The 25,669-nt window shown below is 49.8% G+C and overlaps 6 protein-coding genes; 2 read left to right on the forward strand and 4 right to left on the reverse strand.

Annotated features, from left to right (window-relative positions):
- Positions 1–1,848: 1,848 nt before the first annotated feature.
- On the reverse strand, positions 1,849–2,370 carry FFUJ_09653 (uncharacterized protein; the record flags this gene model as incomplete). XM_023568421.1 has 3 exons in its annotated part: positions 1,849–2,099; positions 2,155–2,265; positions 2,319–2,370. The coding sequence occupies 3 exons, from the start codon at positions 2,368–2,370 to the stop codon at positions 1,849–1,851; spliced, it is 414 nt and encodes a 137-aa protein (XP_023435622.1).
- An 832-nt stretch (positions 2,371–3,202) lies between these two features.
- Positions 3,203–4,933, reverse strand: FFUJ_09652 (related to carboxylic acid transporter protein; the record flags this gene model as incomplete). XM_023568422.1 has 4 exons in its annotated part: positions 3,203–4,174; positions 4,225–4,380; positions 4,486–4,698; positions 4,754–4,933. 4 exons carry the CDS (start codon positions 4,931–4,933, stop codon positions 3,203–3,205), a joined length of 1,521 nt encoding a protein of 506 aa, XP_023435623.1.
- Positions 4,934–7,131: 2,198 nt separating this feature from the next.
- FFUJ_09651 (related to general repressor of transcription) lies at positions 7,132–10,147 on the reverse strand (the record flags this gene model as incomplete). XM_023568423.1 has 3 exons in its annotated part: positions 7,132–8,734; positions 8,988–9,140; positions 9,834–10,147. The coding sequence occupies 3 exons, from the start codon at positions 10,145–10,147 to the stop codon at positions 7,132–7,134; spliced, it is 2,070 nt and encodes a 689-aa protein (XP_023435624.1).
- Positions 10,148–13,786: 3,639 nt separating this feature from the next.
- FFUJ_09650 (probable serine-tRNA ligase, cytosolic) lies at positions 13,787–15,429 on the reverse strand (the record flags this gene model as incomplete). XM_023568424.1 has 5 exons in its annotated part: positions 13,787–14,002; positions 14,060–14,679; positions 14,737–14,783; positions 14,838–15,234; positions 15,297–15,429. 5 exons carry the CDS (start codon positions 15,427–15,429, stop codon positions 13,787–13,789), a joined length of 1,413 nt encoding a protein of 470 aa, XP_023435625.1.
- Positions 15,430–16,557: 1,128 nt separating this feature from the next.
- On the forward strand, positions 16,558–23,204 carry FFUJ_09649 (related to ankyrin; the record flags this gene model as incomplete). XM_023568425.1 has 5 exons in its annotated part: positions 16,558–16,611; positions 16,678–16,781; positions 16,866–17,061; positions 17,212–18,025; positions 18,076–23,204. 5 exons carry the CDS (start codon positions 16,558–16,560, stop codon positions 23,202–23,204), a joined length of 6,297 nt encoding a protein of 2,098 aa, XP_023435626.1.
- Positions 23,205–23,779: 575 nt separating this feature from the next.
- Positions 23,780–25,423, forward strand: FFUJ_09648 (uncharacterized protein; the record flags this gene model as incomplete). Its single annotated transcript, XM_023568426.1, has 1 exon — positions 23,780–25,423. One exon carries the CDS (start codon positions 23,780–23,782, stop codon positions 25,421–25,423), a length of 1,644 nt encoding a protein of 547 aa, XP_023435627.1.
- Positions 25,424–25,669: the final 246 nt, after the last annotated feature.

Raw genomic sequence — 25,669 nt, forward strand, 5'->3', positions numbered from 1 at the left:
TCGCCCCAATATCTTGCGGAGTAGCTGAGAATGCCCCCACTCTTGGCTTGTACCACGTCAAATCAGCAATCGGTGACGTGCGTGTCAATGGCCGAATACGGAGTATAAAAACAATGTGTAGATACTAACAAGGTCGCGATAATTGAGAATAAAAAAGGAACTCTTATAGAGGCCCAGAATGAAGAAGGGTGGAAGAATCTGAGATAAGACATCCTGCCCCTGTAAGCCAATCTCCAGAGAAACAGCCACTACGGAGTCTCCGTGATATATATGATCCATACACCGCTGTTATAAGCTCATGTGATGCAGATACAGGATACAAGGCAGCATGCGGAATTTAGGGTTTTTAGGTTGAATTTATACAAAACTCATCTAATTTGGTCTAATTCTTTTTCATTGATTTAGGATCAAGGCTGATTATGTGCTTATACGGTAGTGACAGATTTGGATAAGCTTGAGCCCGAAAGCCAGGCCGTGTTAGTGGTTACGGTCAGCATATATCTCGCGAAGTAGTTGTCTCTTTGTTAACAGCCCAATCATAGGCATAGCGAGAATTCACCGTTCAGGAAGCCAACTTAAACAGAATGAAGCAGTTCTGCTGCCGTGGCGTGTTAAGCTTGTACTTAATCCCACGTGTGACAGGTTATGAAAACTCTAAGCAAGCACCGATAAGTTATATATATGTCCCCTTTTCCCTGTTTTTCGCGATGTTCTGTTCGAGTCAACCGACTTGGACCTCAAATACAAACATGAGAAGTCTTTACAGACGATTCTTCGATCGCCTTCGACGGAGAATCCTTCTGAAGGATCCCCGTGGAAATCTCATTTGCCTCCCCCCTGATATCATCTGTGTGAGACTTCACCAACGGGACCGACGTGGGATGGTTGATCCCTGTAACTGCTACAAGTGGGATTGTAGAAAAAACTGTTTTCTTCACTTCAACTTTCATCTGTCGATCAACTCTTGTCCGACGATAAAATATCCCGAGGCGCGACTCATCATGAATCGCCATTTCAACGGCCCTACCCACGGACTCTCTCTCGATACGCTCAACTACCACGGAAATATCCATCGATACAATGATGGTGGCACAGAACTATGGACATCCATTGTTCGCATAATTCAAGATGAACTATTCCTCCAAAGGACTCTGGTGATATGGATTCCAAAATATCTAGGAGTGCAGAAAATTCAGCATCGCTTTTACTTTCGTGTATGCCTTCATGTTCGAAGCAGTATCAACTACGGCTGTCGTAGTTCAGCGAGAATAGGTCTATATGGCCTACCAGAAGTGGCAGAACTGTCGGAAGCGTTCAAGTCCTGTGATAACTCACTGGGGTCGTGCCCCATCTGCTTTACCAAGATGCCGGACTCAGAAGCCGGGGCTCGTGCGGCAGCGCTGGATGTGTCCAGATGGCCGCATACAACCAGAGGGCAAGTTTGTTGGCAAGGCTCTCCGAGAGCCCGGTAGTATACTTGGCTCAAGGCGCTGTCCTTGGGGAGCCTCATGCGAAAGGAGGCCAGAGTGTGAAGAGCACTACAATGCGAACGGCCCATCGCAGGATGACATTTTCAGACATCTTGTCGCCTGGTCTGACCCGGCTGGAGTTTAGCAGACGAACTGCTTTATCTGGCAGATGCAATGAGAGCGGAGGTCACGTTTTTGCAAACACCCTGTTGCGGTACCGTTCATATGAACTGTCTCATAGCAAGAATCTGTTCTGGGTTGTAATCGAAACGAGGGACAAATCCCTGGAGAACAACATCACTATTCAACGCTACACTGGGCAATTGGCTCCGCAATCATGGACGGATACGACCAGATCCATCTCATCCAACATCCGATCTTAGCCAAAGAGGTGCTCCTGCTTGGCTCCCTCAGCAGCCTGCAGGTAGCTAACACGATCGCGGCAGTAAAACTCGACATTGATCTTGTTGTCGAGGCTGGCCTTGCCGTTGTCAAGACCACCAGCCTTGATGATGATATTGCCGGGCATGACATCGAGGCGAGTGTAGAGGCTGGAGCCACAGTCGCCACAGAAGAAGTGGTGGTTTATCTTGCCCGAGGCGCCGGTGACATCATATTGCTTGGGAGAACCTGGAAACCTGATATCAGTGTCTACCTGGCAAAGAGAATTGGTTGAAGGCAATACCCTTGGTGACGGAAAAGTCGCCCTCAGCGACAACAGCATTGGAAGTAAAGGCACCGCCAGTCCACTTCTGGCAATCGATGCAGTGGCAGAGAGCCGTAATAGCAGCGTCGCCTAGATATCTAGTTAGAAGAATCCGTATTATATGATTGGTTCAAGAAACGTACTGTCGCTCTTGTAAGCGATGGCACCACACATGCAGCTGCCAGTAAGAGCCATTGTGTAACAAATTAAGCACGAAGCTAGAGTGTCTTTGGAAAAGTGTAAGTTATCAAGGTGTCTATGAGACAATCTGTGGAGTGAAGAAGCTCTCAAGGTTCTCGGGCCTGGGATATATATACCTGGGTAGATCTCCGCACAATGGACGGGGGGTCAGTGAGTAATGATTCCCAAGACTGTCCTAGTCACTTAAGCAAGAGCGGGAACTAGTTTGGAATTACTGCATCCCCAAGTGGAGAGGGCCATTCTACGAGAAATATCTCCATTCCGCGTTGGAGCTATGTCAGAGGCTTGAGGGCAAGCAAGTGAATTCCCTTTCTCCGGAGGATTCGCGTAAGTTTGTGACAGTAAAGATATTGATGAAACTCCTTACAGACTCGGTCAAGAGGCTCAAGTTTGGAATCAACAAGTTCATTCAGAAAGCAGCTATCGTCGGATCCGCGTGTGGAGAGTGGGGAAATACGTATCCGGATAACAGGTTCCCCAGACATTTTACGTACCATGGTTAATCTAGAAAAGGGCGGAGGAATTAAATAACAAGTCCGAAACGAATTGGATCAACTGATTCTCTGGAGAAATGGTCATGGGCTCTTGGCGTGCACTATACTACCGACATCCGCTCCACCGATGCGGGGAATGCCCATAGTCATGAGGAATCATCACCGACGACCCGGCATATGAGATCAAGCACAACGAAGCTTTGGAATATTTCATGAATTTCATGACTATATCTGGACTAACATCAAGAACTATATGCGTGCAAAGTTGCACTTCAGTCGTTATTGCAGAACACCTAGACCAGTCATCACTTCTGCCAGACATTCGACCACGTCTAATCCCGCAGGTGGGCAACCTCAGGCTTCTCACTGCTGATCCTTCCGGTTTCCTCGTCGTAATGACCATGACGGTCAGCAGCCTGCTCCATAGCCCCGTCGCCCATGGCCTCCCTGGCATCAGAGTCGTGAGCAACATCAAACTTGCCCCTCAAGTTCTCGGGACCGATGAACGTCAGAACAATGACGTACACGTACACACAGGCCATGAAGATGCAGATGACTTTTCCGTAGTCGTAACGAGTCTGGCCTTCAGCGTTGTCGGGAAGTGGGAAGTTCTCGCCGAGACGTGCCTCGATGGTCGACGAAGCCGAAGACACGAGGTTACCGAGTTGGTAGGATGTGCCAACGACGAAAGTACGGAAAGCCCCTGGAGATAATTCCATCAGATGGATAGGAATGACACCCCACGCTCCCTGGACGCAGAATTGCTGGAAAAAGGCAGCCGCGATAATGGAAGAGTCGCGGACGAAAGTATAGGGATAGAGCAGGGCGCCGCCTACGATGCAACAAGCGATGATGCTGATTCGACGACCAATAGATTGACTGCTGAACCCGACGACAGTGCCACCAAGCATGGCTCCCAGGTTGGCCACAACCTGGGTGACAGTGACCTTGTTCTTGGAAAAGTTGAGCTGGTTCTCCAACATGGTAGGGTACAAGTCCTGGCTACCGTGGCTCATGAAGTTGAAGCCCGCCATGAGAAGGACGAGATATACCAGCAGAAGCCAGTGGTGCTTGAGAGCGACTTTGCCTTCTTTGATGAAAACCTTTCCTTTTCCGTCCGCACCAGCAACTTCTCGTGCGTGTTGGCGTTCCTGGTATGCTTGTGTCTCGGGGAGCATCAGACGAGCGATGATGAAGAGGACGGGAGGGCAAGCGCCGAACCAGAAGAGAGGACGCCAGTCGTGAGATGTTGTATCGACGAGACCGCGAGCAAATGCGGCACATAGAAGGTATCCGAAAGCATACTGCAACAATGAGATAATGAACGTCAGTGAAGCGGGACATTGTTACTTACACCTTGCTGGAGCATACCACTCATAAGACCACGGGCCTCCTCTGGACAGTCTTCAAGGGCAGTGGCGGCAGCATTACCATAAAGACCACCCATGGCAACGCCAAAAAGGGCTCTGCAGGCTAGAAACTGCTGGTAGGTTTGACAGAAACCAGTGCCCTGCATGATATTTCGTCAGCGACTGTTCGGACATATCTCGTAGATCTCTTGGCATCGGCCTTGCCAAGCCCAATGTGACAGGGGTGTCTGTAGGGCTGTACTCACAAGTTCAAGAACAATGAAGAGAAGATTGTTGACCACAAATGGCCACTTTCGGCCATATCGATCACTCGCAATACCGAAGGCGACAGAACCAACGGATCGGAACATGAGAACGAGGGTAATACCCCATGTGATGTCGGTCTTGGATTTGTCGAAGGTTTTGCTGAGACTTGTAACGGTGAGAGATACGGAGAAGAAATCGAATGCGTCCCATGTCTACATGTCATGAGTTAGTGATTGCTAAGATGGCACAATTGCAAGGAGAACTCACCCAAGCTGCGAAGGCGACGAAGAAGAATGCCCATTGTTGGGAGTTCAGCATGCGCACAAGTTTTATGGGATTCGGGACATTGTGCATGGGAGGCTTGAGCGAGGAGAATCTTGTGGCTGCGTAACGACCTGGAGACATGCCCTCATGAGGTGCGCGAGTGTTGTACTCGTCTTGAGTCATCGTGGGCTTTTGTTATCGTACAAGAGGTTGTAGGAGCAAGGTACTGAGTGAAGGCGTCTGGATGACAAGTGACCTTCTTGACTGCTATCAACAACGAACTGGTGTAAATGGAAGGAAGTCACCACGATGGATGTTTGGGGATGAATATGAGTGAGTGAGTATCAGTAAAGACACACAGTCAAAGCTGCTGATCGAAAGACCAACCTACCTACTCCAAGTGAGGATCATCCTCACTTATATACTCTTCCCCATCTCCCCCAACTTGACCAACTGCTCCAAAACTCAATGCACCATCTCCGAACCGTGAGCGAATATCCCACGAACCTATCGTACCCTTACGCAACTAGCATAAGTAGCATAAGCAAGGATCAGAAGAGTCGGGGGGTCCCCATAATTCGTAGATTAGAGGGTGCCGGTTCCGGAGACGTGAGGTTTTGATTCGGCATCTACGAGGTAGTGCTGCAGATCTCGGGGTTGGGTGTGTTGCGGAGACAGGGATCTCTGCTGTTGTGTGCAATCGTTGCGAAGATCCACGTTACATCACCATCACACCGTGACAGATTTCCTGTCTCTGTTGCGATATCTCAGCTTGTGTAAGCCATCTCGATTTGTGATTAGGTACCCTCACGAACAACTCTCAAACTTGTCCAAGCAACAACGCAAGTCAGCAATATCAAAATGTATTCTTCTCCCTTTCGCTTTCCCCTTCGCTTTCACTCCTCTAGTAGCCTGACGTTCAGGTAGTTAGTTACCTTCCCCTCACGACTTATAGACTAGACCTGCCTCCTCCGCACTACTCAAACCTGGAGAAGCTTCCTCTATCTCCAAGTCCCAGTCCCCGCCCCCCAATCCCGGCACACGACGGCCGATAAAGTGGAGAGAAATGCCCGGGGCTATCCTAGTTCGAGTAAGCGGCCCCTGGGGGAATCGGCAATCCGGCATCTGAAGTGGAGCCCATGTACCTACGACTTGACATCACCAGCTGGCATCACTCAACTTGCACTTTTGACCAAGAGCCATTTCGAGGAAGAATACGGGACGAATGACTCGGAGACGCCAACATCATTCGATAGATCCATCCCTAAAAATTAACGCCAGCATCGTATACCAATTAAACACAAACATACCCGTATCGTCTCCTCCTTGAGCACTGACCTTGCTTGAGCTTCGAACCCTCCTCCGCATATCACCCATGAAAGCTTCCCTCCCGCCTCCCTCCACAGCTTATGCGTTTCCACAAGCTTGTTTCCCCAGAAAATCCCTCTTACTCAAATCCAGCCCATCACTTACGCCCGCTGATCTCTCTAGCACGTCAGCTAACCCTTTTCCAATCCATCGTTTCAAGCTTGAATGTAACCGAATTCCAACCTCTTGCCGCTCCTTCCAGAAGCCTTCTAGAAGCCCGATCCATCATATCACGAAACCCTCCACGTTACTTTACATCATTCCCGACTCCCCGAAATACAATAAGCCCCAGTGGAGGTAACGAGCCTCGTTTCAATCTAGTTACCGTACTCGCCACGTTATTTGTCATTTATCAAGATTTCCATTGCCATCAGTTATCCTCGGCCATATTTCTAATGTCCGAATACCTTGTGCAGGTTGAAGATAGTGAATGGATGGGGTTGGTATCTACGGCCCACTAGCTCACGTCCTTCGCAACACTCCCGTAACCCGGGTTCGTCATTCAGGGATATAGAGATAGACACTATCAGACCATGACGGGAGAACTCGGGGTTGGTCTAAGTCAGAGTTCATCTAGAACCACCGTAGCCAGATACACAACACTAGAGCAGGAAGCTCAGATCAACTGTCGCTTGAAAGTTTCCTAGCCTCGAACCAAAATCGACATGTTTAGTGTTCGGATAGGTCCAATCCGTATCAGGTTTGGTTGCATACACTTCACAGCAAGCAGGGGTTGTAATTGTTGCTGTCTCGAAGGAAAGGAACACGCTGCTTTCTTAGGTATACCGACTGGGTACCTCTAGGTACCAAAAAAGACTCTGTCCCCAACGCCCTTCCAGGGTATATTGGGTATTCCTTCGCAACGCAGTCCTACAACAACCCTGGCAGGTCTCTTGTTAATGTACCGATCCTCCGACTTCACCATTATGATCTTGCATTTGCCCAGGATTTGACACCAATCGTCAAAGACCCTCATTATTTCTGTTGAAAATTATTCGTAACCTCGTGTCTTACTAAACACCCCCGCCCATGAAAGCCGCAAGATCGTCGAGATCAAGGAGCTGTCGCTCAAAGGCTTGGCAAAGCTCTGGTGCAGTCATATCCTGGCTCGTCGTCTGTCCATCCTGAGGAGGCACAATCCCATTTGCCATTTCTGGGCTAGGCTGCTGTTTGATATCGGGTACTGCTCCGTGGGTCGTATTGGACGGTGGTGGCGAAACTGTCGTAGGGGTGGATGCTCCCCCAGAACCGTTGATGGTTGTAACGCCAGGTCGTCTTGCCAGAACAACAGGAGGCTCACTATCGCCACGCACAGACTCTGAGATAGATCGAGGGTTGCCTTGGCCTGAGACGCTACCTGCGTGGTTCGTCTGCTGGTCATAATCCATCGCATCCGGGTTGGTGTCAGCGTTGGATGAGATTTCATCCTTGACACCTGCACCGTGAGATGTCGAGCCATGGCGCAAGGAGCCACCATTGGCAGCTGCAGCATCATTGTTAAGCACTCTTTGCATGACGGTGAGGTGTCGAAGCCAGCTGCCCATCAGAGGCCAGTTCTCAGTGCCGTCACTCATAAATCGTAGGCCATCCTTGACAATGTGAGCGGCGGTCTCGACAGCGTTGGGCGGTGTGAGGCCCTTGAGAGAAAGGTAAGCGACAGTGGCGCTGGCTGTAAAAGCCGAAAATAGCATGAAGATCGGAAAGCAAGGGGTGTGGTCCTTCTCGGAACCTGCCTCGACAGCGGTGAGTAGAGAGATCGTGCCGTGGCAGGAAGTAAAGAGCCGATCAATGATATCGTGACATCGAGCGTTGAGGCGGAATGACTCTAGGTTGAAGTTGACTGAAGTAACTTCCTGCAACAGCCGCCTTCGATGGACAAAGATCGTTGCGCAATGTAGGAGGCAGTGAAGCATGGCAAAGGTGTAGCCAGAGCCCATCGTCATATGTAGGTTGATCTGGCCCGGCTTGTCCACGAACTGCATGGGCAAAGAAGCTCGGAGACCCTCGATCTTGGCAATTAAATCGCCACAGTCCTCTTCGCGGAAACTCGCGAGGGTAGTAGTGGTAAGCATTCCAACAACGTCACGCCAGATTGTCGAAGCCAAGACTATGTAACCAAACTCTCCAATCTCAGATGGTGGTTGGCCAGGTGGAATGGCAGTAGGATCAAGCTGCTGTCGTAGGGTCTTGACAAAGACAGCGTTGCCAAATGCAAAGTTGATGTCGGAGCAAGGCAAAGGCACATCTGCGGTGTCTAGAGGAGACAGTGCTGCAAAACGTCCCGGTGTGCTAGTCAGAAGGCAATCCAAGATGTAAATAAGCCAAACAGTACGCCGAAGAGATTCATCTCGCAAGAACATATCGCCATCGGGGGACGCATGATGGCTGTTCAAGATGCGATACATCTGAACCATGCGTGCGGCTTGCCCCAAGTAAATGTAGGCACGAACGGCATTTCGCGAGCCCCATTCGTGGATAATGATCAAGCACAGAGCCTGAATGTCGACGAGATTAGGATGGTCCAAGTTTTGATTGATGAGGGTCATAGCCTTGGCAGCAAATGTCTCTGCAGCTTGAGTAGGGCCTCCATATCGGCGGATCAGACTCGGAGAACTCCTGCAGACAGCATCATGTTAGCAGTGGGGACTTGGCATGAAAATGACGTCTAGATCAGTGACTCTAGGCATTTCCGCCATCGTAATGAAGGCAAAACAGGCCGTGGTTCGGGATGCCTCGGCTCAAATCCGGTCTACGGCGTGTCGAAGCTCAAACCGGTGCGACCGTCACCGGTCGGTTGATCCGCATACCGGGGAATGAGCGTGTGAGGGATAATTTGACATAAGGTAGCAACAAAGCAAGAGCAACGTACCTGGCGGCACAAGTCAAAAGACCGTAGACCAAAGCAGCATCCAAGGACGCGCTCTTCAGCTGTTGTACAAAAGAGGGCTTGTGAAACGCAACACAGGCTGGAAATGTTTTCGATACAACACGTTCACACTCAGCGATCAGCTCGGGCGTGAGCCTATGAGCTACAGTTAGCAAAACCGAAGGAAACAGAGACTGCGAATGGGGTCTAGGGGGTGGCACGTCCCGTCTCAACCTCGAAGGCCTGCAATTCAATGACCCAAAGATCCAGAAAAGCTCCGGCGTGCTTCGTTGAGAGTTTGATTCAAGGCTTCAGGAACCAAACGAACAATGAAATATTGACAAATCAGAAACCGACTCATTAAGTCTCGAAGATACAGGTCTGGAGTTTCACAGAAGACTCTGATGAGAATTCGGGGTCTCCCCGTAAGCCGACGGCGATAAAGTGGGTCGCGCGATCGGGGGGAGCAACTAAAGAAGCGCGGGCGCGGGTGTGGTAATGAGAAATGGGGAACAGGGCAGGGATACGGGGGCCGGGTAAGGGGCTGTCGAGTGGGCGGCTAGCCACTCGGGCGAGAAGACGAAGCAGCCTGAGGGTGCCAAAGTCTTATGATGAGACGAGACAGGGAAGCGAGGCGAAGATGACTCGTCTGCCGATCCGCCCGGGGTTAAGAAGAGCAGTTTGACAAGACAACTGGAAGATGCCGCACTTGTCGGGGCTGTTATGCTGACGCGCGACAGTGAGGGCTGTGATAAGATCCGAGTGTGGGGAAATAGGATGTCGGAGAATAGCAACGACACAAGAGATAGGACAGAAACAACAGACAACAATGAGAAATGGACGACTCACTTATCAGAGCCTGTTTGAATATGACGAGCAGCACTGGAGCCTACCACGGGCTGTCGCGCTTCAGCAACAACGCCAGGTCCTGCAGCAGGAAGACTGTCGCGAGGTGGCCGGTGAGGATTGGCGTGTCGCGCCGGGCTTTGGCCGTGGTGATGGGCCATACTCTCTGAAGGCAGATAGCAGTCATGCATTCCCTTTGCGCAGTTCTTGCATGGTGCTCTACCATTCTCATAGACGCATTTTGTCTTGCCCTTGCGACAACGCACGCAAGCACCGCCAGCCCTGAGGGCGGTAGAGCGGACAACGCCAGACGACATGGTCGGCGACGGCAGACTATTGGAACTGTGAGTCTGAGGAACGTTTGATCGCTGTAAGGGTATTGGTAAGTAAATTCTGCTGGGGATGATGAAATGGCAGCGAAAACGGTTGATGAAAGGAAGAAATTCTCGGGGTGGGCTCCGTGTGAAAATAACGGCAGAGGACCGGAGGGCCCCGTGTGAGGGAGGAGGAGGCAAGCGAGGCCGAACGGAAGGCACGCGCGAATTTGGGGGGTTTCGGGCGGCTGAATAAGGCGGGAGCCACTACCACGACTCCCACATAGAAAATGGGGAAAATCGAAGAGGAGCAAGACAAAAAAGAAAGGTATGTTGCTGCAGCGAGTTCAACAGAAGGAATAGCTTACGCACTTGTTAGGAAAGTTGGTAGGCGAAAACAACCGAAATAGCGACGCCGTGCGATCGGATGAAGGAGATGACCCAAGCCCGGGGCGATCAAATTGGGTCGGAGAGCCTCTACCTAAGTCCGGCTGTCCAGGCAATTCGCACACAATGTCCAGACAACAGCAGAAAAATGGAAATAGCAGTCTCAGACAACTATGAACAGTAGAAACAAGATCTTTCACAAAAAATATCGCGCGGCTGGGGCAAGATGGGAGGAAGTGGAAATGAAGAGGAGAAGGGGCGGAGGAAGCGGAGGTGACTGGCAAGGCAAAAGCACGAGAGGGCGACAAAGCGGACAGGACAGCCTGAAGACAAAGGCAGGAACATCATCAACAAAAGAGGCAGAAGAAACGGGGGACGGAGAACGGGAAACGGAGGAGAGCCACGGGGGTGTGTGGGTCGTAAACCGACAGGGCAAAGGTTGAAAGAAATCCATACCCGAACGTTACAGGCCTTTCCATCACTGAGGGCAGAGCGATTGATCAACTGAGCTCTATCCGAAAGACAAGAATAATCCATAGGTGTGCGTCATACATTACAGCGTCTATATATCAACACTATGCCTGGGGAACCTTGAAGCTGAACAAAACATCGCCATTTCAACAGGTATCATTCAAGGTGCAGCTATTTTATTGTAACCCCCCATGGAAATGAAGCTTGGAAATCATGCTCGGCCGCTGCCCGCACCGCAAACCAAACTCAGCGCTACGGCCTCTCGGCATCGGGTTTTCAAGGGGGCCGTAGTGCCATCGCCGTGCAATCACTGCAATGACTGAGAAGTCTAATTGGGTATATAAATAGAGGCGCAAGGCATCAGGTAAACGATGGAAAGGATTCGTGAGTATATAGCAGGTGGCCATCTCAAGCCTTCACATTCTCTTCTTCTTGACAAAGATGGTCTGGTCATAAACATCTCATCCAGCTTCCGGGCTCCATACGCCGGCGTTTAAAACGGTAGCGGGGCCACCTACAGCAGCTTGATGGATCGAAACAAAGGAACAAGCAAGCAACCAAAACGTGGGCGCAAATAAGGTATTCAAATCGCGGCCAGGAACAAGATACGTACCTGCTGTAGGCGCATGTCACACCGTCCTGCGCAGGTCGACGCATGCAATTGTCGCGAGGTTTCATCACAGTCGCTACGATCTTACTGTCCCCAGAATCCCCGGAACTGCTCACAATGGGCCTCTCATTTGACGGACAGCTTGGTTGATGTAACCGCGGTGGCATCAGCGGCAGCATCGTCTGCAGGGCAGAGATGGGTCGTTTTTCGGTTGTTTTGGCGACGCGCCCCGAGCATCGGTATATCCGGGGTGTCGGTAACGTCGGAGTCTATCCAGCATTGATTAAGCTTCATGTCCCTCCGATCATCACACATTGACTTTGGTATAAACAGAAGACATGAGTTCATTGAAAAGCACGGTTATTTTGTCGCCCTAACTCCAACGCTGTGAAACCCGTAAAAGCTGGTGGCGATGCCGATTTCATTCACGCCGTCACCGGGGCCTAGTGGTTTTCATTTCCCCTTCCCGCAGGCCGAACCGCCCGAGGTTTTCCCCTGACATTTACCATTCACCGCCGATGTTGTTCCCCCGGACCCTCACACAGTGCACACAAATTTAATGTCAGAATTGGCGGGTGGAGTGTTCGGCAGTCTCATGGGCTTGTGCATCGCTTTGTCCTCCGAGTCTGGGACCAGACCTTTTAATATCAAATTCACCTCTCAAGGAATACTTGTTGGTGCTTAAAATACCGACCGGTCGATTATCATTCCGAAGTGCGAAAGAGATCTCTTTGTTTTCTCTAGGTAGGACAAGCAGACGCCTTGCTACGTCGTTGTCCTCAATATCGAAAGTACAAGTGAAGCTCAGCCATTTGGTGTTACCGCAAAACACGAGCTATTCTGCTGCAGCATTACACTTGAATAATCACCAAGTGGCTTCAATAGCCGCCGCCATGCCGTCCATGGCCTATTCCTTAGCCCTCAGTCGTGGTGACCACCAAGGCTAGAGCTTTGGAGCCTCAACATCCCGCGGTTGTATCTTTATGGCATTCACTCAACCTTTTCCCACAAGTCACTCGCTTTTGTATACAAACAGATAATGGCGACGATGTCTTATTTGTGCACTCTGCAGCCCTTTATTGGTTCCGGGCCGGCAAATAATGATCCGAGCCAGACCTGGGGTTATCAGTACCCTCCACTCTCTTCCCCTCCTTGTGGCAGCCTGCTTCGTCGGCGCGTGAAGGAGCAATAAGAAGATCATGTTTTCCTTCAAGACAGCCCTGTTTTCATCATCACACACGGGCCTCTGGATAAGTGGTCAGAATCACCTTATCGCTCGTACTTGACATGTCCTGTGGCACTTCCGGATCGCAATGGATGTGGCCGGACATGGTCCAGGTATTGTCGGGACTGCACCTCCACTCCGCCCGGCGGCGCCAGCTTTCGAGTCTCCAATGCCAATGTCCACAGGACAAAACGGTTGCGTTTTCAGAGCGACGTTTGGGTATTTCCTACGTTCACCCTCTCACAGAGACATGCGGCACCCACCCTCCGTGCCCCGGCCGACAATTTCGCCCATTCGCAGGCGCCTCCTCTTCTGGTGATGAAAAGGAGGCGTCTCCGGCAGAAGCATTACGGTGGGGCCGTTTCCGAGTACAGCACAGTGTTGATGTAATGCGGCCGCACCGTACCGTGACTATCACCGCCACCAAGTTCGGACGGAATGAATTCCTTCGCGCCCAGTAACAAATTCCTTTGCCTGCGTCCTATACAATATATATGAGGATGTCTTATCTTGCTTCCCAGTAAAATCATAGAGCTCTGGATACTCAATCGCGGATGGTGATGACTATTGCTGCCATGGTACTTCCACAACGAGGCCGGCAGATTAAATGCCAAAACGGTACCCACCTCCGTCTTGATCACGGAGAGGACCGGTGTCATTTCGACAGGGGGCGGGGAAAGGGCTCAACGATCCGTGAGCTAACGCTTCAGGCCGAACTTGTTCAGTGCCGCGGAATTTCGGAGATATCCTCTTCCGACCCGAATCCAAGCTCTCATCGAATGCATCATTGAACAAACAGATATTCGCCCGTTTGTTAAGCTGACCAGCTATCTTGTTGATGATTTTTGTTGGTTTCTACTGAAATTCCCATCATACGCTGTATCATCGAAAATAGAACACATTTTCTTCCTCTATAACATCTCATTTCATTTTGACAGAATGCATTCATTTACGCCTTGGTCTCACGAACAGGAAGGGTCTTCTCCTTCTTGCCGCCCTCCTTCTTTTCAGTCTTTTCTGCTTCCTTGGGGGCCTCCTTGATGAAAGGCAAGAACTCAGGCTCGCCAGGAATATACTTTCGCAGGACCTCGGGCACAACGAGACCTTCCTCCGTTTGGTAGTTCTCAAGAATGCAGCACAGTGTTCGTTCAGTAGCACACAGAGTCTGTAAAGATGGATTAGCGATATGACCTCAACAAGCGCGGGGATCATCCCAACTTACAGCGTTCAGAGCATGGACATACTCCTTCTTTCCACCGCCAACGATCTGCTTGCCCTTCTTGGAACCGTGACGAATCTCGAGCTCTCTGGTCTGGTAGTCTGTGCAGTTGGAGCAAGAAACAAGCTCCTTGTATTCCTTCTGGAAGGGGAACCATGCCTCCAAGTCGTACTTCTTGGCAGCAGCATTGTTCAAAGCACCTGTGACGATACCCACAACCTGGTAAGGGAGGCCAAGGGACTTGTAAAACTCCTCAGAGTTGGCCATCATTTGGTCAAACTGGTCCCAGCTGTCATCGGGGCCACAGAGGACGAACTGCTCAACCTTCTCGAACTGATGCACGCGGAACACGCCCCAGGCATCACGACCGTGGCTGCCGGCCTCCTTTCGGAAGCAAGTGCTGTAGCCGCAGTACTTAATAGGGAGCTCAGAGGGCTGGATCCACTCCTCGGCATGAAGGGCGGAAAGAGGCTGCTCGCTGGTGGCAATGAGATATCGATCCGACTCGGAAGGTGTAGGTCCTTCGGAAACACGGTAAAGCTCCTCGTCAAACTGAGAGAGCTGTGCAGTCTTGGCCATCTGGTCGCGATTGAGCATGAAGGGTGGTTGGTTAGGGGTGTAGCCTGCAGCACAGAATTCGTTAACGATGCATGATATAATATTGGTTTAAGTATACATACCCTTGTTGAAGAGGAAAGCTGTGGCATAGTTGACGAGTGCAAGGTTCCTGTCATTGTTAGACATCGTTGCCGCCCTTCATACCCTTCTAACTTACAGGAACATGCCGTAGCCAGTCAAGCAGTAACCTCGGTGGCCGACCAACTTGACGCCTCGAACAGGGTCGTATCCGCCAAGCCGCAGCAGCACATCGTGGTGAGAAAGAGCAGCTTGCTTGGTCTTATCGAAAGTCTCAGGCTCCCAGGTTCGCTCGATTGTGTTGTTGTCCTCGTTGTCGCTGACGTGGACCGAGTCGTGCACGTAGTTTCCGACGAGCTTTGCCTTGACTTTGAGTTCGGCATTCTTTGCTGCGGCAAGCTCCTCTTGGATCTTCTTCTTCTCTGTCAACTCCTCCTTCTGCTTAAGTAGCTCGGTCGCGTCCTCTTTGGCTCGTTTCTTGAGGCCAATCTCCTTCTGAACGCCGTTTATTTGTGTGCCGATCTGTGTAACTCCATACTGAGCTTCCAAGATGTTAGCTGGTTCAAAGATATCATTAAAACTGTGTAAATATCCGATGACTCACTCTTGCGCGCATCTTGCCAAAGGGCAATAACCTCGTCAACCAGCTCTACAGGAGCATGTCGGCGACGCTGACTCTCTCGAATCTTCTCGGGGTTTCCGCCGCGCTCCTCGATGAAATCCTCAATGTCCAACATCTTGGCGATTCGCGATGGTACGATATTCGTTCGATCTGGTTGAGCCTAATGGTGGATTTTTTATCGGTGTTGATAACCTAGGAAGGAGGGGGAGGGGCAACTGCTTCGATCACCTGACTTGGACGGAGGGGTCTTTCTTCTCGAAATTGGGTACCTTAGGTAGTGGATCAAAGCAAGTGAATCAAGAGGCAGTGGAGAATGTTTAAGTATTGCTGTAGGATAGGAGATGACTATAGCAAATCTCAAGCTACCTGGGGTATTTATTGTTAAATAATGTTTCCTCCCTTTGGAAGTGAGTCACGTTAAGGTCTTACTCCGTGGGTTAAGGACGCCGGGTGAGCAATTGAGTGTTGCTGTAAGTATATGAGCCAATCACATATTCGATCCAAGACCTATTTCCCTTTTACAGGGTAGACTGTATTTGTAGCGATAATGACTTTGAAGTCATCATTTGTAAAAGCGAATTAATGGCATCAGGTGCTTAGGCTTCAGTCTACTTGTTCACCCTATAAAGAATGAAATAAGCATGGATTAGTAAAATTAATGGTCTTCTCTCCTTGCGATATGAATAGAGGATCTGAGTCAAAAAGCGGCGAGCAACCATTTAATCGGTTTAGGAAACCTGAACCAACTGCAATCACAAACGTAGTCTTCTCAATTATCGGTTGTCTCAGCGCATCTTATCTAGAGCCCCCAAAGTTGAGAATTAATTGAAAATCATTAGATAGGCTTGGAATTTATGGTGCTACAGCCCTTACTATTGGTTCATCACGCCAATGGACAGCAACACCCTCCCCTAGTTTCTGAGTTACCATTTCGAGGCGGAATTTAAAATCAATGATATGAATCATGGAAAGTTCGTCTTCTCTTTTTCGTCTTAAGCTGAGCCAACATGTCGAAGCAACATATATTGGCACTTGAGTTAGGGATGCTACTGTGTAACTTGCAAGGGTCAACAGGATCCATGCATCACCTCTGGGAGCCTCCATCATTGGATGAGGCTGAGCCTTGCTGACGGCCACCAAACCCGCACTTTCGATTAAAGCTCATAAGCCAGCCGTGCTCAACATTGTTTGGATTCCAGGCTGTCCTGCCTGACTACAAATTCCTGCTTTGCTCGTCGTCAAAATGAGACTTGGCCGTCGCCGAGAGGAAAGTCTCTCATCGTCCGACGATACTACGGTAAGCTAAAGGAGATGGCGCGACAAGCCCCGCGCATAGACGACCGCTGACCATTCGTGATTAAAGATATCGGATCAGGATGATGAGCCACATTATGAGTACATTCTCAAGGAGATGTACGTGCCTTCCTTGAGTGACAACTCATTTGCCGGCCAGAAAGACCTTGTGGAGTGAGTTGAATTTGAAACCGATGTCTATTCTAAAGCTCACCACATAAGCCTCGTCTTTGTTCATGGACTGGGGGGGAATCTCAGAACCACTTGGAAGCAAGAGGGAACAACCGAGCCGTGGTTTGCAAAGCCAGAATTCCTTGGCCGTCTTCAAAATTCGGTTCGCGTCCTGTCATTTGGCTACAATGCCCACCGTTTCGGCGATGTCGCCAATACGAGAATAATTCATCACGCCAATGATTTACTCCGAAATCTGGTTCTCAAACGACTCGATCACCCAGTATGCATGATCGGGATGTTCAATGAATTTGTCTAATGTCCTTGTAGGACCGTCCTTTAATATTCATTGCTCACAGTCTTGGTGGGTTAGTGGTCAAAAGAGTGGGTTGAGAATCGTTTTCCATGCATCTTCCAACTGACAAACCTCAAGGCAATACTTCTTTGCGCGACAAACGACGATTGGAAAGCTATTAAGCAAGCCACCAAGTCCATCATCTTCATGGGAACTCCTCATATGGGATCTGAGAAAGCTGAAGACCTCGTCGTTGTGCAGAAATTGGCATCTTTGATGAAACTTCAAACGGCGGTTGCGACAAACCTCACAAAGGAACTCCGTGCTTTTTCCAACTCAGTACAAGATATCAACATGGAATTTACTATTGATGTTCACCGTTCGATCAAGCTCCTATGTTGCTATGAGTCTCATCCGCAGCGGTTACCTAATGGAGCAAAAGAAATTGTAAGTGAACCTTGTGGCCATGTTAATCCCGCTAACTTCGCCAAGATAGTCCCTCAATGGTCTGCTGTCCTTCAAGGCGTCGATAGCATAGATCTGAATTGTACGCACTCTGGATTGCCTAAATTCGCTTCCCCTTTACACCCACGGTTCGAACTGTTCTGGGGCGAAGTTGGAAGGCTAGTTAGACTGGCTGAACCACCTCCAATCAAACCGTTAAAAAAGGCACCCACATGGACAGATGAAGATGTCCCACAGTACGAGATACCCTTGGCATGCCCGGAAACTGCTAACTTCCCCAGGCCGTCACCTCGACCACGCCAGAACCCCCCTCCTCGGCGTCGACATGAAGCTGGGAAAGCATCAAAAGTCTCTAGAGAGTCGGCAATTCGCTCAAGTGTCGACAAACTATTGAAAGAAGTTACAAGCCGTATCAATGCCGACTTACCAACACAACATGAGACTGCCGTATCTCAAGCTCAGAATCGGACACAACCGGAGAAATTTGGTAGGCTGAGGTATTGCTACAGGAGTATATGGCATGCTGACCTGCAAAAGATGTTAGGGAATTTAGTGATTTCACCCGCCTTCTCCGCTCTGTGACACCCGAGAATAAAGGTCTCGATCGCGAGGCTCCTCACTGGCAGACATGCTCATGGATATTGGAAGATCCCACTTTCGTCAAATGGAAGGAAAGCAAGAGTGGCAGTCTCCTATTCATTACAGGGAGCCCTGGATGTGGTAAGTCAAACTTGGCAAAGTACATCCAGGGTGCAATGAAAGCTTCGAACGATGAAAGGTGGGAGGAGAGCCTTGTCATACCATTCTACTGTGATAGTCTGGAGAGCTCTCGCCACAATCCTCCAATATTGGATCTTGTTGTCCAATCTATGTTGAGCAAGTATACCACCATGTCACAAGCGACAAGGAAAAAGCTCGAATCAGTCTTGGAAACCCTTGGGGTAGATAGACAGAAGTCACGATCACCTCTCGAAGCCGAGAATAGCGGGCATTTCATCCAATTGATGGAAATTGTCCAATTGCTGGTGACGGCTGAAGATGCTAGACCAACTTGTCTCATAATTGATGGTCTAGATCAATGTGAAGACGAATTCATCATCCGGTTGCTCCGTGGGTTAGATACGATTTTTCGTCGTGAGTCTTCTGTCTCAGCCCTCAAAGTTGTTGTAACATCACGCATGGCAGACTCGATCCGAGGGTTCGCGCTCGCAAACAACCACATAGAAGTCACACCAGGTTTGATCCTCAATGATATCCAAAAAGTAGTCGATGAAGAAGTCGACCGCATTATCTTGAGTCGCCGAATAGCCACTGTTGGACGAGCTTCTGTTTCAGCCGTCATCGTTGAGAGGTCGAATGGAAGTTTCCTTTTCGCATCAGCAGTCCTCAAGGAACTGTGGCACATCAAAGACACAGGCGCTAACTCAGTCTTTACACTTGTTACAAGCTGTCCCCCAACCATGGAAGCGATATATCAACAAGACATGGACCGCATTCAGAATGATCGCAACGATTTGTTTCAGTTGATTCTGATTATCTGCATAGCAAGGTCGACCTTGAGAATAGAAGAGGCCAAGGAGATCCTTCGGTTTCTAAATCCCTCGGTAACAAGGACTTACGATCTTGTCGGCGATTTGACAAGAACATGCCAGCGACTGATTAGATTTGGCGCCGAGGACACTCTCGAACTTTTGCATCAGACTCTTTACGACTTTATTCTCGACACCTATGATGTCAACCTCGTACATCAAACCCTCGCAACCGCATGCCTCAACTACGTCAGGGAGATAGATTGGGAATCTTACTACGACCCATGGACAGACTACTGTAGAGATGCTCTTGCAGATCAGTATGTATTTCTGGAATACTCTTCGGCTTGGTTTCGGTATCATTTGAAGTTCTTTGGGCCAGATACCCACAAGATATCCCAGGATTTATGGGATTTCATCCGCTCCCCAGCTGGGGAAAAGTGGCGATATTACACGTTCCAGAAACGTACTTGGGGATCCAGAAGTCCATCGCCAACACGATCGCCTGCGTTATTCAGGCCTCAGACACCGAGTCCTTCTAGGTCTAGGACCAGGTCCTCGAATGGGTCCAGGACTCGATCGCCCCCTGCAATAGAACGCCCACAAACCCCTTCCTCAGCTATTGACAAGGAGAATGAAGACGAAGCCGAGGCTGGATACCTATCGGACGGCACAGACGATAGTGTGAGTGCATGTGACTCTGACGGATCTGGAGGCCGTGGGCGATTGATCACCACGGATCAAACTTCCATTCGATCAGCAAAACCACCCTTGGTGTTGCTCGCTCAGTGGGACGCGGATCTTGTAATCAAAGAGATCTTCTCTCAAGCCCTGAAACTTACCCCAAACCGCTTCCTCCACAAAATCCATGATCTTCTCGTTCATATTTCCCCAAAATCAAAGCAACAAGTTGAAGAAGACCTAGAGACACTAGTCAACAACATATGGGAGGGCACTACAGCAATACACTATGCTGCAGCCCAGCCGGGGGCAGCTTTGGAGGTGCTTCTGCCTTTCGCAAGGAATTTAGATCTGCCAGATAATGACGGGTCAACACCTTTGATCCTTGCCGCAGTCCGTGGCCATTGCCGGAGCGTACAGGCTCTTCTCAAGGCCGGCGCCAAGATAGATGCTGTTGATCCATGGAACCAAACGGCATTGTTCACTGCGGTTGATGTTGGCGCAGTGGATGTTGTTCGAACACTTCTTGAGTTTGGGGCGGATCCCAACATTTCATCTATCAACGGTCATTCACCACTTGCACTTGCTACAGGGAAGAATAGTTCTGAAATGGTCGAACTATTATTGGAGTTCTCAGCGGACCTTGACGCTCCTGCATTCGATGGAAAACCTATACCTTTCTTAGCTAGCTGGATGGCGAGTACTGATGCCCTCGAGATTCTGGTACCACATAACGACGTGGATCAAGTTTGGCGAAATGAGCGCTTGATTCACATGGCATGCTTCAAGGGATGGAAAGGGGTCGTTGATAAGCTTGTCGAGAAGCATGCGAACCTCGATGATCCTCCCAGAGATCTGCCAAAAGCTTCACCAGTGGCTCTGGCCGTTGAGTCGGGCCACAGCGATGTTTTGAGAACGCTTTTGGCTGCGGGTGCTGCAGTCGAGTGCCCCGTGAAGGGGATGAGCTCTCCCCTACACATAGCAGTGGCGGCTCAGAATTTATTGGGCTGTGAGCTGCTTCTTGATGCTGGATGCCAAGTCAACGCAGAAGACAAGGATGGAAGCACGGCCCTTTCAATAGCGGCAGATCTAAATGATCTCGACATGGTCGAATGCCTTGTCTCGCACGGAGCTGATTCAAGTAAACCGGATTATGAAACACCCCTTCATATTGCCGTGGACTGGGGAAACCTTGAGATGGTCGAAATTATTCTTTCGAGCCGGTTCTTTTCCGATATAGACGCGAAAGGAGAAAAGGAATACACTGCTCTTGGTATTGCAGCGACAACTGGGAGATTGGGCATCGTCAGTATGCTTCTTGATCATGGAGCAGATCCAAACATACGGAATGGGCAGCATAACTCAAGCGCTCCACTACACCTTGCAGCCAACAAAGGTCATCGAGGTATCGTGATAGAACTCCTGAAGCGGGGTGCAGATCCTTACCCAGAAACTACTAAAGAATCCAGTGCCTTTCATGCTGCTTGTATAGGGGGCTGGTTGGATGTGATAGAAACTTTCTTGGAGGTTGTCGATGATGTTTCGGAGTTGGTCAACTTCGAATGGGGCTGGGCAGGAACCCCTCTAAAAGCAGCGGCATCAGGTGGGAGACTGGATGCAGTGAAGTTACTTCTCAGTAAGGGCGCCGACCCAAACAAACAGCTGCAATCCAAGATCAATAGGGGCCAGACTGTCATCCATGCCGCTGCAGAGGGAGGTAATACCCAGGTTTTGGAAGTTATCCTTGACGCAGTCGATGACTCGTCACTTGAGATACGTGATAGAGCTCAGAGGACACCGCTCTGGTACGCTTGCGTGGAAGGACATGAGGACATGGTCAAGTATCTACTTGAACGAGGAGCGTCAACAGATGTCATCTTTGATGATGGAGAAAACATCATACCCACCATTGTGTCTGGAGGATCTGAGAAGAATTTGAAACTCGTATTGGAGAAGAATCCCAGCCTTGACACCGATTGCATCTTAGCGGATGGCGAGACCCCATTATTCAAGGCGGTTTATTCTGGCTACGGCAAGATTGTGTCAATCCTCTTGGAACGTGGTGCAGACGTGAACAGGAGATCGAAATATGGAAACGTTCCAGTCTTTGGGGCGATCACCAATCGTCAGAATGAGACTTTACGGATTCTTCTCGAGCATGAGTCCATGGATCTGACTCAACGGGACTCCTTCGACCGGACTGCGCTTCAGATAGCACAGCAATCGGGAACACGCTTGATGCCTGCCATGGTGTTAGGTTCTGCCAAAGACTCGGATGTAGAGAGGATACTTACCGAGAATCGAGACATGTATGGGCTTAACGCTTATGACCTGACCAGACCAGAAGCCAACAATCCAGTACCATTCGATCGCTGTGTCGAAGGTGTACGTCAGGACGCCCAAAGCCTATTGGATGATTTTGACCTTTACGGGGTAAGATGGGAGCGCCTTGGCAAGTTTCTGCTCCAGCTTGGGTCGTACAGTTTCGCCCAAGTTGCTCTGCAAAGAAGTGCTCGAGCTGTAGAGACAAACCCCTTAGTTTTGAAGCATGACAACTACTGTGATATGTGTCTTGACACAATTGCAGGCCCTCGTTATGTTTGTTGCACATGCTGCACAGTCGACCTCTGCGAATTGTGTGTCAGACAGGACAAGAAGCCGGGAAATCGTACTTGGACCTGCGATTATCACACCTTTCTTGCTATTTACTTGCCCAAGATTCAGGCCCCAGACATAATGTTGAGGACTGAGGTTGACTTCCACATACCAACGCGGCTGTCTCCCATCGAAGAGGTAGCATCTGAAACTAACCAAGGGTGGACAGAAGCAGATGGCGATGAACCTTTTCGGCAGCCTCCATGTCTGCAGGATGATGAGGATGCCCAGGATATCGTTTCTATATCCTCAGGTGACACTCCAAACAGCCATACAATGGCAATCGAACCTCTCGCCACACATTCCTCGACGGCAGTGACCAGCTATTCTTTCGATGATGGTGGACTCCCAGATAAAGCGACTAGCGATAGCAGTGCGGTAGCAAAGGAAGAGTGGTCAGACAGAACAAAGGACGAGCTTCGAGAGTTTCTTGAAGCAGTTCTCAAAACTTTCACTGCCTACCAGACGCCGAATGGAATATCTAAATGGAGCTTTTCGGTCGATGGGTGGACTTTGAGATATAAAGATGATGCTCTGAAATCCTCATGGGTGGAAGGGGATGAGAATGCGAGGCTTATCCAGCCTGTACGAGAGTGGACGTCGCTTCAGCCGTTGACAGAGGCATACTATTACCTGTCAGGGCTTTCGTATCTCATGGCAGACGTACCACCGTACCTAGTTGCAACTGGACTAGCGTTCCACGGGTATCAAGATGAAGCCTTGAAAAGAAGGAGGAGGCTGCAGCGGCTGCATCATAAGGTGATATTTCCTGTTAAGCGTCACGGGGAGGTCGTAGTGTGAGGAGAGAGGATCAAGACGACGAAGCCAAACAGAAAAGAAGCCGCAGAAGCAGCATATCGATTGGATGGTGTTTGGCATGAAAGAACCTAGGGCTACTGGTATGGTTACGCCGTCTGTCTGCAACTGGCAGTGCCAGCGCTTGAACGACTACCAAGCCACAGCTCAGTGATACTCAATATATAGGGAATTAGGCACCAGGCAGTTTTTCAGGGGATAGACAGTGAGTTGGACTGTTTGATGACCCCACTTCGACTGAGAGATACGTGCACTTGTCATTGTTCCAAATCTGGGCCAGATTTTCTCCCTCTTGTTCTTCCTCAATACCGAACACATAAGACGCAGAAGATATATAAATACAGACGAGAGACACATATCCAAACTCAAATCTACACCCTCATCCACACACTGCCACACGCAAAGCTAAACGAAAGCAAATATATCCTCTCTTGACACCTACGTACGATACCCAGCCGTCAACTACCTTCATCCACAATCTAACCTGAAGTACCCAAGCCTAAATCGACATGACTATACAATAAAAAGTTGATCACTACGTCCGCCAGCCGGGGGCCCCAATGCCAGTCGAACACGTATGTGTTAATTGTAAGTCTGGCATCCGCCGGGCATTGGACTTCTACTGTAGGGGATGCAGCTGGCGCAGTTCTGCTTGGGGCTGTTGCAACCTTTGCCTGAAAAGCCTCGACTCACTCGAAGGTAGAGGCTTCTGCTTCCGATGTGTACCAAAACAAAGACATGAGTTTTCGAACTTGCCACCTCTTGAGGATTGGGAGCTGGCGAAGAGGGACGCCATGTTTATACTCACGTCCTTCTATAGGCCAATGCCTGTCTGTCTTTTTTGTCGCAAGTTCTCAGATGGTGGTATCGACTGTGGTGAGCACAGTGATTTCGATGAAGACAATCGTCAAGATGTTACCTCGATTGTCTCCACAGATGCCATCATGGTAGGGAAATATCCGCAGCCAAGCACCCACAGTTTCGCCTGGGAGCAACGACAGGGCGTTGTCGGTGGTATCGAGCTTCCTTCTCTTGAGGACGCAGGTATCACAATGGACTGGTTCATAGAACAGCTGAAGATCGAGCAAGAATGGGCCAAATTGTATCCTTATGCGCTCTCACCAATTGCAGAGTCCGGCATCATGTTCATCATGAGGACAAGCGCGCCCCAAGATTCTTGGGACAAGATGAAGACCCTGATACTAGTCAACAAGTTCCTTAATGGCTTGGTATCAGGGTCTCATACAGAACATAACAACACCAGACTGATCTTTCATCCGTGGCCACAACCAGAGTTTATGCCGAACATCGACCCTCGCGGGTCCATGAGACCATCACCCCTGGAATGTCCCAAGGCAAACCTCCAGGAGATCTTTTCGACCTTTTTCGACCATGTCCTCTGGACAAGAGCTACCGACGTTCACTCATTCAAGAGCCAGATTCCTCGCGACATATACGATCACGTACGATGTGCATATCGCGGGAAAGCACTGCTCTCACGTACCCTGGGGTGTCACCTTGCCGCTTCCGATGCCCGCTTGAATATCAGTCCTGAACTCGTTGTATATGGACCAGCCAACGATGGAACCGATAGGCCTCAGCCTGTAACCAGCCTCAAGAACAGCCAGATGGGCAGCACACCAGCACGGTTCATCAACCCAGCTCTGCTCGCTGAAGAGTACGAACGCAGACACCCATATTGGTCCCAGCACAGACAGAGAAAGCCCTGGGAGCTGCCAGAGAGGTACTCCCACCACTCTGTAGAGGACCCGGTGATGTCGCAAATGATTATGCTGGGACAAATCGAACATTACATCGATCGAAACAAGCCGTGCTGGTCTGATGAGATCTCCGACGCCCGAAAAAACGACATCGAGTGGCGAACGCAGCCCCAGCATCCTCTTCTCCGCCACCCCCTATCCATGGTGATGCATACCAACGATGGCCTCGGCCCACGAGATACACCCTTGAATGCGATTACTGGTCCTTCGGGAATTCCGCGTGCACCAAACTTCGGCAATAGGCTACAACCTGCTCGAACAGAGATCCCAGGGGAAGCATTTCGCACTGCGACAATGGAATCGAACACCATAAGTGATCAATTTCGAACACTTGAGCTCGAGGATTTTGGGGAGGAAGACGATTCCGAGATGGAAGAGGATGATTCTGAAGACGAGAGTGACTCTGAGATGAACGAAGATTGAGTTATGTAGGCAGATTCGTGTATTAAATTATGCAGCACCAAGAGCTGATATCTCCCATTCAACGTTAAGAAAGAAGCCGAGCAATCACCGCAACTTCACAAGAAGCGATCTCACCAAGTAAGAAAGAAAAAAGAAGAAGAAAGTGAATGATTGAGTACTATTGCAAAATCCCAAAAGTAACCACCGAGAATAAATCGAAGTGGGTGACCCTGGCGCTGTAACGCGCCCTTGACGACGACTTGTTAG

The sequence above is a fragment of the Fusarium fujikuroi genome, chromosome FFUJ_chr09, assembly GCF_900079805.1.
Source record: "Fusarium fujikuroi IMI 58289 draft genome, chromosome FFUJ_chr09".
Taxonomy (NCBI): Eukaryota; Fungi; Ascomycota; class Sordariomycetes; order Hypocreales; family Nectriaceae; genus Fusarium; species Fusarium fujikuroi.